Source organism: Schistocerca serialis, chromosome 12 (assembly GCF_023864345.2).
Source record: "Schistocerca serialis cubense isolate TAMUIC-IGC-003099 chromosome 12, iqSchSeri2.2, whole genome shotgun sequence".
In the NCBI taxonomy this organism is placed as follows: domain Eukaryota; kingdom Metazoa; phylum Arthropoda; class Insecta; order Orthoptera; family Acrididae; genus Schistocerca; species Schistocerca serialis.
The window spans coordinates 105,636,003-105,648,885 of NC_064649.1; the positions used below are offsets into that span (position 1 = coordinate 105,636,003).

The following is a 12,883-nucleotide window of genomic DNA, read 5'->3' on the forward strand; positions in this document are numbered from 1 at the left end:
GAATGAACGGTAGAGCCACAGGTCATAACACATCTGAAATGTAACGTTCACTGTTCAAAGTGCCGTCAATGCGAACGAGAGGTGACCGAGACGTGTAACCAATGGCACCCCATACCATCACGCTGGGTGATATGCCAGTATGGCGATGACGAATACACGCTTCCAATGTGCGTTCACCGCGATGTCGCTAAACGCAGATGCAATCATCATGATGCTGTAAACGGAACCTGGATTCATCCGAAAAAATGACGTTTTGCCATTCGTGCACCCAGGTCCGTCATGGAGTACACCATCGCAGGCACTCCTGTCTGTGAAGCAGCATCAAGGGTAACCGCAGCCATGGTCTCAGAGCTGATAGTCCGTGCTGCTGCAAACGTCGTCGAACTGTTCATGCAGATGGTTGTTGTCTTGCAAACGTCCCCATCTGTTGACTCAGGGATCGAGACATGGCTGCACGATCTGTTACAGACATGCAGATAAGATGCCTGTCATCTCGACTGCTAGTGATATGAGGCTGTTGGGATCCAGCACAGTGTTCTGTATTACCCTCCTGAACCCACCAACTCCATATTCTGCTAACAGTCATTGGATCTTGACCAACGCGAGCAGCAATGTTGCGATACGATAAACCGCAATCGTGACAGGCTACAATCTGACATTAATCAAAGTCGGAAACGTGATGGTATGCATTTCTCCTCCTTACATGAGACATCACAACAACATTTCACCAGGCAACGCCGGTCAACTGCTGTTTGTGTATGAGAAATCTGTTGGAAACTTTCCTCATGTCAGCACATTATAGGTGTCGCCACCGGTGCCAACCTTGTGTGAATGCTCTGAAAAGCTAATCATTTGCATATCGCAGTATCTTCTTCCTGTCAGTTAAATTTCGCATCTGTTGCACGTCTTCTTTGTGGTGTAGCAATTTTAATGGCCAGGAGTGTATACTAGTGGTCTGGCTGAGGCCTTCAGACAGAAATTACCCTCCCAACCTTGTACAGCACGAGACCTGGCTTCCCTTGTCTCTCCAGTCACCTACCACCTCCGCATAACCACAGTCCGGCCACAAAGTGCACCTCCCTCTACATCTGCATTATACTCTGCAAACCACCGCTGAGTGCACGGCAGAGGATACGTTCCATCCTTCCAGTTATAAGGATTTCTTCTCGTTCCATTCACATATGGAGTGTGAGAAGAACGATCATTAGAATGCTGCAGTGTGTAATGTAATTATTCTGATCTTATCTTCACAATCCCTGTGTGAACGATATATAGAGGTTTACATTTTTTCCTAGAGTCATCATTTAAAGCTGGCTCTTCAAACTTTAACAGAATTTTTCGGGATAGTTATGCCTGTCTTAAAGAGTCTGGGAGTTAAGTTCCTCCAGTATCTCTGTGACACACTTCCACGGATTTAACAAACTTGTGACCATTCGTGCTGCCTTTCTCTGCATATGTTCAGTATCCCCATTTAGTTCCATTTAGTATGGGTCCCACACTCTTGAACAACATTCTAGAACTGGTCACATTGCGAATTCCTGAACCACTTTGAAATTGTATCGAGACCTGACGGAATATTTATGTAGCTTCTCTTAGATAGTACTTCATTGTAGATAACTGAATCATTTGCAAAAATCCTGATTTTACTATGAATATTGTCTGCACGATCATTAATATACAACATTAACAGCGAGGGTCCCAACACACTTCCCTGGGACACACCAGAAGTTACTTCTACATCTGATGATGATCCTCCATCCAGGATAACATACTGTGTCCTCCATACGGAAAAGTCCTCAGTCCAGTCACAAACTCACTCAATACTCCATATGATCGTGCTTTTGACAATAAGCATGGATGTGTTACTGAGTCAAATGCTTTTTGAAAATCAAGAAACACTGCATCTATCTGGTTGCCTTGATCCAAAGCTTTCAGTATGTCATGTGAGAAAAGAGTGAAATGAGTTTTACATGATCAATGTTTTCAGAGTGTGTGCTGGTTGGTGTGGAGAAGGCCATTCTGTCAGAGATACTTCATTATGTGTGAGCTCAGAACATGTTCTAGATTATACAACTAATCAGTGCCAAGGATGTTGGACAGTAGTCTTGTGGATTACTTCTACTACCCTTCTTGTAGATGGTTATGACTTGTGCTTCTTTCCAAGAACTACGCACAGTTCGTTGGGGATCTAAGATGGTGCATAGTTAGAAGAGGGGCTAACTCGGCTGCAAATTCAGTATAGAACTGATACAGATTCCCTCTGGCCCTGGAGCTTGGTTCACTTTTAACAATTTACGCTGTGGACACTAATTCTGGTTTCACCCATCTCATCAATGGTAAGATGATTAAATTGGAGCAACTCTCCTGGGTTTTCCTTTTAAATGAACATTTGAAAACAGAGTTAAGCATTTCAGCTTTTGCTTTGCTATCTCAGATTCAGTTCCATATCATTCACTAGGGACTGGGCACAAGCTTTGGTGCCACTAAAAACCTTTACATACAACCATAATTTCTTTGGATTTTGTGAAAGATCAGTTGACACTATTCTGCTACGGTAGTCGTTGAAGGCATCACACATTGCTCTCTTGACAGCCAAACAAGTTTCATTCTCCATCTCTCTATCTATAGCCCTATGCTTTGTTTTACACCTATTATGCAGTAAACTCTGTTTCTTCAGAAGTTTCTTTACACTAATGTATACCATTGAGGGTCCCTGCCATTGAACTGTTCTGCTGGGTACATATGTATCCAATGCACGGTCAATTATTCTCTTAAACGTGAGCCATAGTTCCTCTACATGCTCTTGCCCTGTGCTGAAGGTTTAAAGTTCAACACTTAGATATACCACATCTGATTTTTTATCTAGTTTGCTGAATATATTCTGACTGTTTTAGTTGTCCTTTTTATTTGGGTAATCATTCCTGCCACTACTGTATCATGATTACTGATACCAGTTTCGATGTGGACATCCTCAGAGTGTTCAGGTTTGTTTGTTGCCATTAGACTCAATATATTTTCATGAGTAAGGTTTCCAAACTATCTGTTCTAGGTAATTTTCAGAGAAGGCATTTAGTAATGTTTCACAGGATGCCTTATCATGTCCACCATTAACAAAACTTTAATTTTCCCAGTTGATTGTTGGATTATTAAAGTCTCCACTGACGAGTACTTAGGTACAAGTGAACTGAGATTTTCTCTGAAGTTTGTAGTTGTATCAGGAGATGAGTCGGGTGGGCAGTAGAAGAATCCAATTGTTTTATACCCACACCTGATAAAGAATCTCACATGCAACTTCAATTTCTTTCTCGGTGGATTTCAGTTTCTTGTCTGCTGTGACAAATGCACCACTTCCTTTTCCCATTTGCCTGTCCTTTTGATGTACACTTATATTTTTCCCAAAAATTTCACTGCTGTAAATTTCAGGGTTCAACCAGCCTTCTGCACCTCCAATCATGTGAACTTCACTGCTTTTTAGGAGTGCTTTGAACTCTGGCACTTATTTGCAAATGCTTCAGCTGTTAACCATAAGAATTTTGATACTTTCACCTGTGAGAGGTATTACTTTTGCTCTTACACTGATACTTCCAGATTTCCTACAGATATCATTATCTGGAATGGGTGGAGAGTCGTCTAATCTTGTGTGCGCTCAACACACGTTCAGCTACCATAGTAGCAGCGCCGGCCGTGGTGGCCGAGCGGTTCTAGGCACTTCAGTCTGGAACCGTGCAGCTGCTATGGTCGCAGGTTCGGATCCTGCCTCAGGCACGGATGTGTGTGATGTCCTTAGGTTATTTAGGTTTAAGTAGTTAAAATCTAGGGGACTGATGACCTCATATGTTGTCCCACAGTGCTTAGAGCCATTAGAACTGTTTGAGTAGCAGCCTCTGATGAGTGGTGTACACCTGACCCATTTAGGAGCACTCTGCAGTTCTCGACCCTATAATGAAAATCCAGAAAGTTCCAGCCTAGGTTGTGACAGAACATTCGAAGTGTCTGGTTCGTGTTAGTCAGTACCATCCAGGCCTGCTGAATTGAATTCTCTGACAGGTTTTAAACTAGTTCTCACCATGCTGTGAAATGAGGAATATTCTGCCGACTATCCCCCTCGCCCCTCCCGTAGCAGTATTCTGGTGTCCGATGAACCTATGCGATATTTTCATCTGTCGCTAAAATGCTCGTGCTCCCGACATGTTGCTCTGTGGTAGAGATAGGTAGTTCACGAACGAACGGTTGCAAAGGAACAGTTCACCAAGATGAACGAAAGGACCGAGGAACGAATTCCAAGGAACGATCGGTTCATAGTTCACTTCAGTCGCAGCAGTCTACTTATAGTTCCTGGGAACAAGGAACGATTGGTTCCTAGTTCACTTCGGTCGTGGCGGTCTACTTACAGTTCCCGGGAATGAGGAACGATCGGTTCATAGTTCACTAGTTCACTTCAGTCGCGGCGGTCACTTCGGCAGTTCTCGTTCCAGCCTTGGTCGCTTGCTCGTGTCAGTCTCGGTCTCCCTCGGCCGCACTTGTCGTTCTTCGCATGACCACCTGTCTCAGTTCCTCTGCCGACTGCTCCTAGTTAGTTCAGTATCCAGTTGTTCATTTCGTTCACTGCGCTCGCCTATTTTACATGTGTTCCAAACTGTTCTTGCACTTGGTTCTGGCTATTCAGCGTCCACAACCGGTAATCAAAGAGTATTTTATAGTTACGTAAATTACATAAAAATTACGTTGTATGTAATAGGTACGTCTTTTCAGGTAACAAAAGGGCATATCAGCTCACTTCATTATATCAATGAACAGCAGGAGACATACTTATGACAAGACAAGTTTCTTTTGTTGTTCATATATTTTTTGGTTTCATCGACTTGATTTAGCAGCTAACTTTCAATAATTTGCTTAATTTTTAGTGTAAGAAAATTCACATAAAATGATTTTCGTGTATCTTTCATATACAAAACATTTCATTTAGGAAGGCTCTAATTATTTTTAAGTTTGGTTTTTTCCAATTTGCATTACGTGCTAGTTTGATTTCTTTGAAGAAAAAAAAAAAAAAAAAGAAAAAAAAAAGTGGGTTGTGGGTCATTTTGGCTCAGTAGGAAAAGTGGTGTCTCTCCATTTGAAAAGACATAGATTGCCATAAAATCATATTTACTTATTATCTCAAAAACATTTGTTCAGAAGGAGCTTTTAAACCAAAAACTTTATTACTGCGAACTTAATTATTATTATTATTATTATTATTATTATTATTATTGCTGCATTAACGTTAATAATGCAACATAAAAACCTTATTTTTACTAAGCGTGTGATGCAAGTATGAGAAAACCACATTTTATTTTATGCTTCCATAAAGTCTCTACTTCGCCTACGAGCTCAGAGACAACGTGAAGTGTATATATAGGGTGTAAACGATTATTGTTTACAACGTAGCATAGCTATGTAGTGGAAGTCGAAACGAAGAATTTTGTACAAGACTCTTGTGGTCTATTGAGTTGGGAAACAGCCACCAACAGGTTTTTTCATATTCTCTTCTCCAGCTCTCTACACATCGTCATCGATTGTTTTGCAGTTGTTGCTTGCATTAGCTTGTTATTTCTTCACTGCCTAATTATTACATGTTTGTCTGTGTGTTGTATCTGCTCGCAACGGGAAACACATTGTCCGTAATAGGTGAGCAGTCTGTACTCGGAGCCGGTTTTCCGTGCGCCACCCTATATTATTTCCCTGCAATCAGCCACACAAGGCTACGGTTGGCTAAATGACAGGTTCTGCAGGATCACAGAAATTACTTCTAAAAGTGTGTAAGAATTCTGTAATGAATAAAAACTCTATACTCCAGGGGGGTGGCAAGTGCCCCCTCTTGGTGCCCTCCATCCTTCAGTCACCTACACTACTAGTTTTCAGTTTTTCATAAGAACCGTACACCAAGCACAAATGAACGGTGAATGAGTAAAAATGAATGGTTCCCAAAAAAAGAACGATCAGCAGTGAACTAGTTCCCAAGGATGAACGAGTTTGCCAATCTCTACTCTGTGGCTCATAGTGTAGCAGCAGACAGAGATGAGAGACCTGTCCCGTACATCCTCCCACCGTCACCTGCTCACGAGCATCACTTATCACATCAAAGGCAGGGCTACCTGTGAAAGCAGCCATTTGATGTACAAACTAAGCTGCAACCACTTTGCCGCTTCCTACACGGGCACGACAGCCGACAGGCCGTCTGTTCACACGAATGGCCCCGACGAACTGTGGCCGAGAAATGGCTGGACCGCCCAGTTGCCGAGTGTGCTGCCCGACTCAGCATTCTTCACTTCATTGAGTGCCTCGCAGCCTGTGCCATCTGGACCCTTGCTACCAACACCGGTTTTGCTGAACTGCACACATGGAACTCTCCCTGCAACATAACCTTCATTCGTGTAACACCCTGTCCTGAACCTCCACTGTTCCTCACCACCCCATCCCATTCCCTGCTCTCACTCTGGCACTATACAGCCTTCTATCCCCAGGTTCAATTCCCGGCAGGGTCGGGGATTTTTCACTGCCTCGAGATGAGTGGGTGTTTGTGTTGTCCTCATCATTTCATCATCATTCATTAAATTGCCGCGATTGGACTGAGCAAAGGTTGGGAATTTGTATGGGTGCTGATAACCATGGAGTTGAGTGCCCCACAAACCACATATCATCATGATCATCATCATCATCATGATCATCATCATCATCATGATGGTCATCATCATCATGATGGTCATGATGATCAGCAGCAGCAGCTGCCGCCTTCTGTCCCATTAGTGCATCCACGAGTCTCTTTCCCCTTTTCTTCTTCTCTCCTCCCCCTATGCTCTCCTTTACCACATCCCTGCTCTCTCCCACAAGCAGCTCTACAGCTTCCCCCACCCCTGTCCTGTTATCCCTCCCCCTCTCTGCCTTATGCTGCCTCTTTATGTCCACCACTCACAACAGACTTTTTCTTTCATCAGGCACAGTTGCAGTCTGTAGTCCTGCCAAAACCACCAGACACAGTGGTCGTGTGTGTGTGTGTGTGTGTGTGTGTGTGTGTGTGTGTGTGTGTGTTTCTCTCCTGGGGAAGACCTTTTGATGAAAATTTGTCAATGTCAATAAACTTTACCAACAGCTGTACACTTTAAAATATATTATTTTATTCTGAAAGCAACCAGTTTCGGCAATTCATTTTGCCATCTTGAGGCCCCATATGCTTTTTTCAAATCAATGAACTTATCACATAGCTCCATAAAACTGGATATCTTGAATTCCAATTGTCGTGCAGGTGCGTCATATAAAGATGTGACAGCTGTTGCCGAGTCACTGTCTGCACGACGATTGGAATTCACGATATCCAGTTTTATGGCACTATACGATAAGTTCATCAATTTAAAAAAAAGCGTATGCGACCTGAAGATGGCAAAATGAATTGCCGAAACTGGTTGATTTCAGAATAAAATAAAATATCGTAATGTATGGTTGTTTTTACATTTACATTGAAAAGTACATACCAGTCAATGTTGCTTGGTCATAATGGACTAACTGAGATTTTGATGAAAAAGTTGAATGTATAGCAGCCTGTCTGCAACCGAATGTCTATTCTATATGCTGAGAAACAATCTGTTTGATAATATTGTTGCAATGTGATCAGATGTTTAAAGCTGTTTCATACATAGGAGTTTGCTTCTTTAAAGAATTGGAGTGGGAGGTTTGTTGGTTTGATACTGAAACTTAAAACACCTTCATAAAAAACTTTAAATAAACTGTCAGTGATCCAAAATGAATCTTACGCATGCTAAGCATGTCTTCCAGTTATTGCTATAAGTCTGGAAAACTTTCTGAAATGCTGAAACTTCACAGACGTGTTTCTATCTTGCTCCATTATTGACTATTTTTCCAGTAAAAAAAATTGTTCTCATTTTCCTGTGATTGATTAGTGGAAGGGCACACTGTAAGGTAGCAGTAAGGAAAAAAAGGTAGAGTAAGTTTATCCTGAAATATAGGTCAGTCAGACAAAGCATTTACGCCGTGGGAAAAAGGACCCGGTTGGTGCAAGGAGCTGCAAACTGCCTGGGGAATTTCCAGATGTGACGGAAACCCATTCCAGGTGAATGCCAGGCTGTTTCTTAGCTGACGAGAAGTCAGTCTGACATGTGTGGACGGTGTGGGTGCATTTCCTTTGTTCGCCACTAACACCGATTGACGTTGAGGCCATATACCCAGATGCTGTGCAACTTCTGTTGCCGAATATTGTCTGTGCACTTCAGAAGAAACGGGAAACTCTGTTTAAACAACCAGTAACAATGCTTATTGTCTCTGGAGGTTTCCCAGTCCTTTGTTTGGAGGTGTCTGTACTATTGGAATTGTTCGGTTGCAGATGCTGGATAACTTGTTCGAGAAGTGTTCCCAAATACTCAAACTGAGGATATCTTACACGCTGCTGAGCTCCGAGAAATGCGTAAAGGCAGTAACGCATCTAAAGTACCTCCGTGTGCTGGATCTGCTAGCACGCTCCAGGGAAGAAAATAGCGGAACTCTCGTGCTGCCGCCTGGTGTGCTGCAACCTTTATATGACAGTTGTCCCCGACTGGCAAGGGTCGACTTTGGGTGTCTGCATGTCAATATTTCTGACTTGTGGAACTTCCTGAATGCCAAGAGGAGCACCCTCGAGTACATACGCGTAAAGTGGGCAATGGATAGAACGAGGTGAGTGTTATTACTACTCCTCGTTTGATTGTATAACTTCTCAAGTCGCATTTAGTTATTAGTGTGCTTCTCATCTATTCAATATTTTCACACTACATAGCATATTCTGTGGGTTTCTTGTCTTCGTAAGTGGACATTTATCATAGTTCATTCTTATGCACCAGGTGTACAGGTATGAAATGAGTGTTAAGATACAAATGTGTCGCTAGGGAACATTTGCTGTGAACGAGCCTTGATTTGACATCTATCAAAGATATTTAGTGTACATCATGGAACAAACAACACCATGCTTATATCGTGTTGACAATGTCGAATTTTGTACCAGAAAGTGATGATTTGCAGAAAGCATTAGTTTTTTGTTTTCATTTGGAAAAAGTGCTGCAGAGGAAAAAGTGCTGCAAAGTCACATTGAATGCTTGTCAAGGCATATGGTGATCGTGCTCTATCAGAAGTAACATGCAAGAGATGGTTTCAACGGTTCAGAAATAATGATTTTGATGTAAGAAATGAAGAATGTGGAAGACCACCAAAAAAGTTCAAAGACGCTGAATTGCAAGCAATATTGGATGAAGATGATACTTTGAGTCAGAACCAAATGGCAGCAATGCTAAATTTTGCACAACAAACAATTTCTGACCATTTGAAAGCTATGGGAAAGATCCAAAAGTGTGGAAAATGGGTGCCACATGAATTGAATGAAAGACAAATGGAAAACCGAAAAATCATTGTCAAATTTTGCTTCAAAGACATGAAAGAAAATCAGTTTTGCATTGAATTGTTACTGGCAATGAAAAATGGATTTATTTTAAGAATCCTAAACAGGAAAAACCGTGGGTTAATCCGGAACAACAATCAACATCGACTGCAAAACCAGATCGATTCGGCAAGAAGACAATGCTCTGTGTTTGGTGGGATCAGAAAGGTTTGGTGTATCATGAGCTTCTAAAACCCGGTGAAACTGCATACTGATCGCTACAGACAACAAATGATCAATTTGACCTATGCATTAATCGAAAACTGACTAGAATGGGCCAGAAGACATGGCAAAGTAATTTTTTTACATGGTAGTGCACCTGCGCACAAAACAAAACTGGTTCAGGATACAATCAAAACACATGGCTGGGAGCTGCTACCCCACCTGCCCTATTCACCAGACTTGGCCCCTTCTGACTACCATTTGTTTTCATCAATGGGACACGCATTGACCGAGGAACACTTCGATTCCTACAAAGAAGTCAAAAATTGGGTGTCTGATTTGTTTGTTTCAATAGATGAACATTTCTATTGGTGTGAAGTCCACAAATTGCCAGAAAGGTGGTAAAAATGTGTAGAAAGCAATGGTCAGCACTTTGAATAAAATGTTTTTACTTTTCAATTCAATTATTAGTGTTTCATTCTCACAAAAAACGGTCATTTCATACCGGTACCCCTGGTATGCATAGGAATGCGTGAGATACTGCTCCAGTAGTTTTAAGATAGCTACTGTTCTGTACACATACACTGTGTGATCAAAAGTATCCGGACACCTGGCTGAAAATGACTCAAAAGTTTGTGGACCCTCCATCGGTAATGCTGGAATTCAATATGGTGTCGGCCCACCCTTAGCCTTGATGACAACTTCCACACTCACAGGCGTACGTTTAGTCAGGTGCTGGAAGGATTCTTGGGGAATGGCAGCCCATTCTTCACCGACAATAGGTATCAATGTTGGTCGGTGAGGCCTGGCACGAAGTCGGCATTCCAAAACATCCCAAAGGTGTTCTGTAGGATTCAGGCCAGGGCTTCAAAAGATTTTTGGAGTAGAATGTGAGCGACTTTTGAGCAAAAATGGTAAAGTCAGAAATGTGGAGCAGTGGTCAAGAACACCAACTGGTAATTCACAGGCTCGGGTTCAATTCTCGCTGCACGCTTTCCGTTTTTAATTCCGTGTAATGTTAATCTGTTAATTACAAAATTTAAATATATTTAAACAGTTAATTTATAAACATAAAATTATAGTTCATTTAGTTATGATTGATTAATTAAATAACCTATCGAAACTGGAACTGTTTTAAAGATACGTTACTGAAAGAATGTGATTTCAACTATTTTCCATCATTTTGTAACTGTTTACAGTTATGAACAGTGTCTCACCATGTGCCGAGGATGACTTTCCATAAAAACTGTTTTAATGGAAAATGGACACTCAATAAAGAATTTTCTACCAGTGAAGTGATTGGTGAAAACATTCAAACTACAACTTTTGATGAATATTAAAAGGAAAGAAACTGGCAGTGCTCTTCATTGAGTTTTTTGATTTGTAAAGAAAAAGGCATGATCACTGAAACTTCCTGGCAGATTAAAACTGTGTGCCCGACCGAGACTCAAACTTGGGACCTTTGCCTTTTGTGGGCAAGTGCTCTACCATCTGAGCTACCGATGCACGACTCACGCCCGGTCCTCACAGCTTCACTTCTGCCAGTATCTCGTCTCCTACCTTCCAAACTTCACAGAGATACTGGCAGAAGTGAAGCTGTGAGGACCGGGCGTGAGTCGTGCTTCGGTAGCTCAGATGGTAGAGCACTTGCCCACGAAAGGCAAAGGTCCCGAGTTCGAGTCTTGGTCGGGCACACAGTTTTAATCTGCCAGGAAGTTTCACATCAGCGCACACTCCGCTGCAGAGTGAAAATCTCATTCTGGCATGATCACTAGTAATCATCCTGCATCAATAGCTGTGGGTCATTCAGCTGCAGAGCAGGTTATTGTAATTATGGATGATAATTTCATAGTACAAGTCCATGCCAAAAAGTAATGCTTGTGTATTTTTTTGTTCTGTTCTCAATATCAGTTTAGGTATTACATGTAATGCATATTACCCAGTATACTTTCCCATTTCACTGGTGCAAATTGCAGCTCCCTGCTGCTGGGTGCCTCAGAATTGTAGCACATAATGTGACAGTGTGTGATGTAAAAAAAAAACGGGAAACAACATGCTGTAATAGTTTATAACCCAGAAAATGTGCTTCCAATTGAAACCCATAGAGGAATGAAAGCTGCGGGCAGTGGTGGTTATATCAACATCTGCGCTGTGCAAAATTGGATTGTCGGTGCTCGTAACAAAGGAAACATTAAAGACCGTGCTATTGGCAGGCAATGTCATGTTCACATTGTTCTGGGGATGTTCAAGATGTGGTGCATTTGGCGTTCATGTAGGAAGGCAGGGTACTGCGAGATCCTCAGAAAACGAAAGCACGAATTCGAAGAGTTTGTCGACACGTGGGGTACCCTCTCCTTTGGTGCAGTAATGCCAGACAGCACAAAAGTGCTGCAGCATCTGCAACAATCAGACACCTCCCATTCACTGTCAACAATTATACTCTGTACAGTCCCGACTTGACGCAATCTGTTTCCAAAACTTAAAGAACGCCTCCAAGGACTTCACTTTGATGATGTTGAAGTGGTACAAACAGAGGTGAGGTTGTGGTTCTCTCAACAAAGTCAAACATTCTACAGTGGTGTTATCAACAAGCAGGTCTCTCATTGGGAGAAATGAGTTAGCTGCCAGGGTGACCGTCGAGAAATCTCTCTCTCTCTCTCTCTCTCTCTCTCTCTCTCTCTCTCTTTGCTGTAACACATTTTACTGCATGCAGGCCTACTTTGTAACAGATTTCTTATTGAAGCACAGACATGACTGAAACAATTGCAATCTTAATCAATATTCCTTTTGTACTTTGGTGTCTTTGGCTGATGAGGAGAAAGTCACAGATTTTCCTGATGCTCATCTAAAATGAAAGTTTGCAATTTTAAAATCACAATTCCCAATTATGAAAAAAAAAGTATAACTTCAAATTTGGAGGAATGGCACAGAACAACGTGGCACTAGAAACGACAATTTCATTCATCAGCTCTGATGCACAGGGAATATTGCAGGATGCACAAGGCTGTTACAAAGAAGTGACAGCGAGAACACACACAGTGGGTAATGACAGTTGCATTCACATATTTGTCAGAGAAAGTTCAGTGATTGCTAGTGACACCTGGATCAAAATCTTCAGTTGTAAACGTTCAATAATATCATGAAAAAATGACCAAATTTGTCAGCAGAAATCGTGTTGGCAGAAATGGTGGAAGCAGCAGAGAAGTTTTGTGTGCAGAGATGTATAATGCCAAATTTAAAACTTGATTATACAGTTAACATCCC

The 12,883-nt window shown here is 41.8% G+C and overlaps 1 protein-coding gene across 1 annotated transcript in view; it reads left to right on the top strand.

The window, feature by feature from the left end:
• The window catches only part of LOC126428141 (uncharacterized), a 128,923-nt gene that overhangs the window by 62,192 nt on the left and 53,848 nt on the right, over positions 1-12,883 (top strand). Inside the window, exon 4 of the mRNA XM_050090048.1 lies at positions 8,375-8,703. Within this exon, the coding sequence (XP_049946005.1) occupies positions 8,375-8,703 (329 nt within the window). The remainder of the gene's footprint in view (positions 1-8,374; positions 8,704-12,883) is intronic.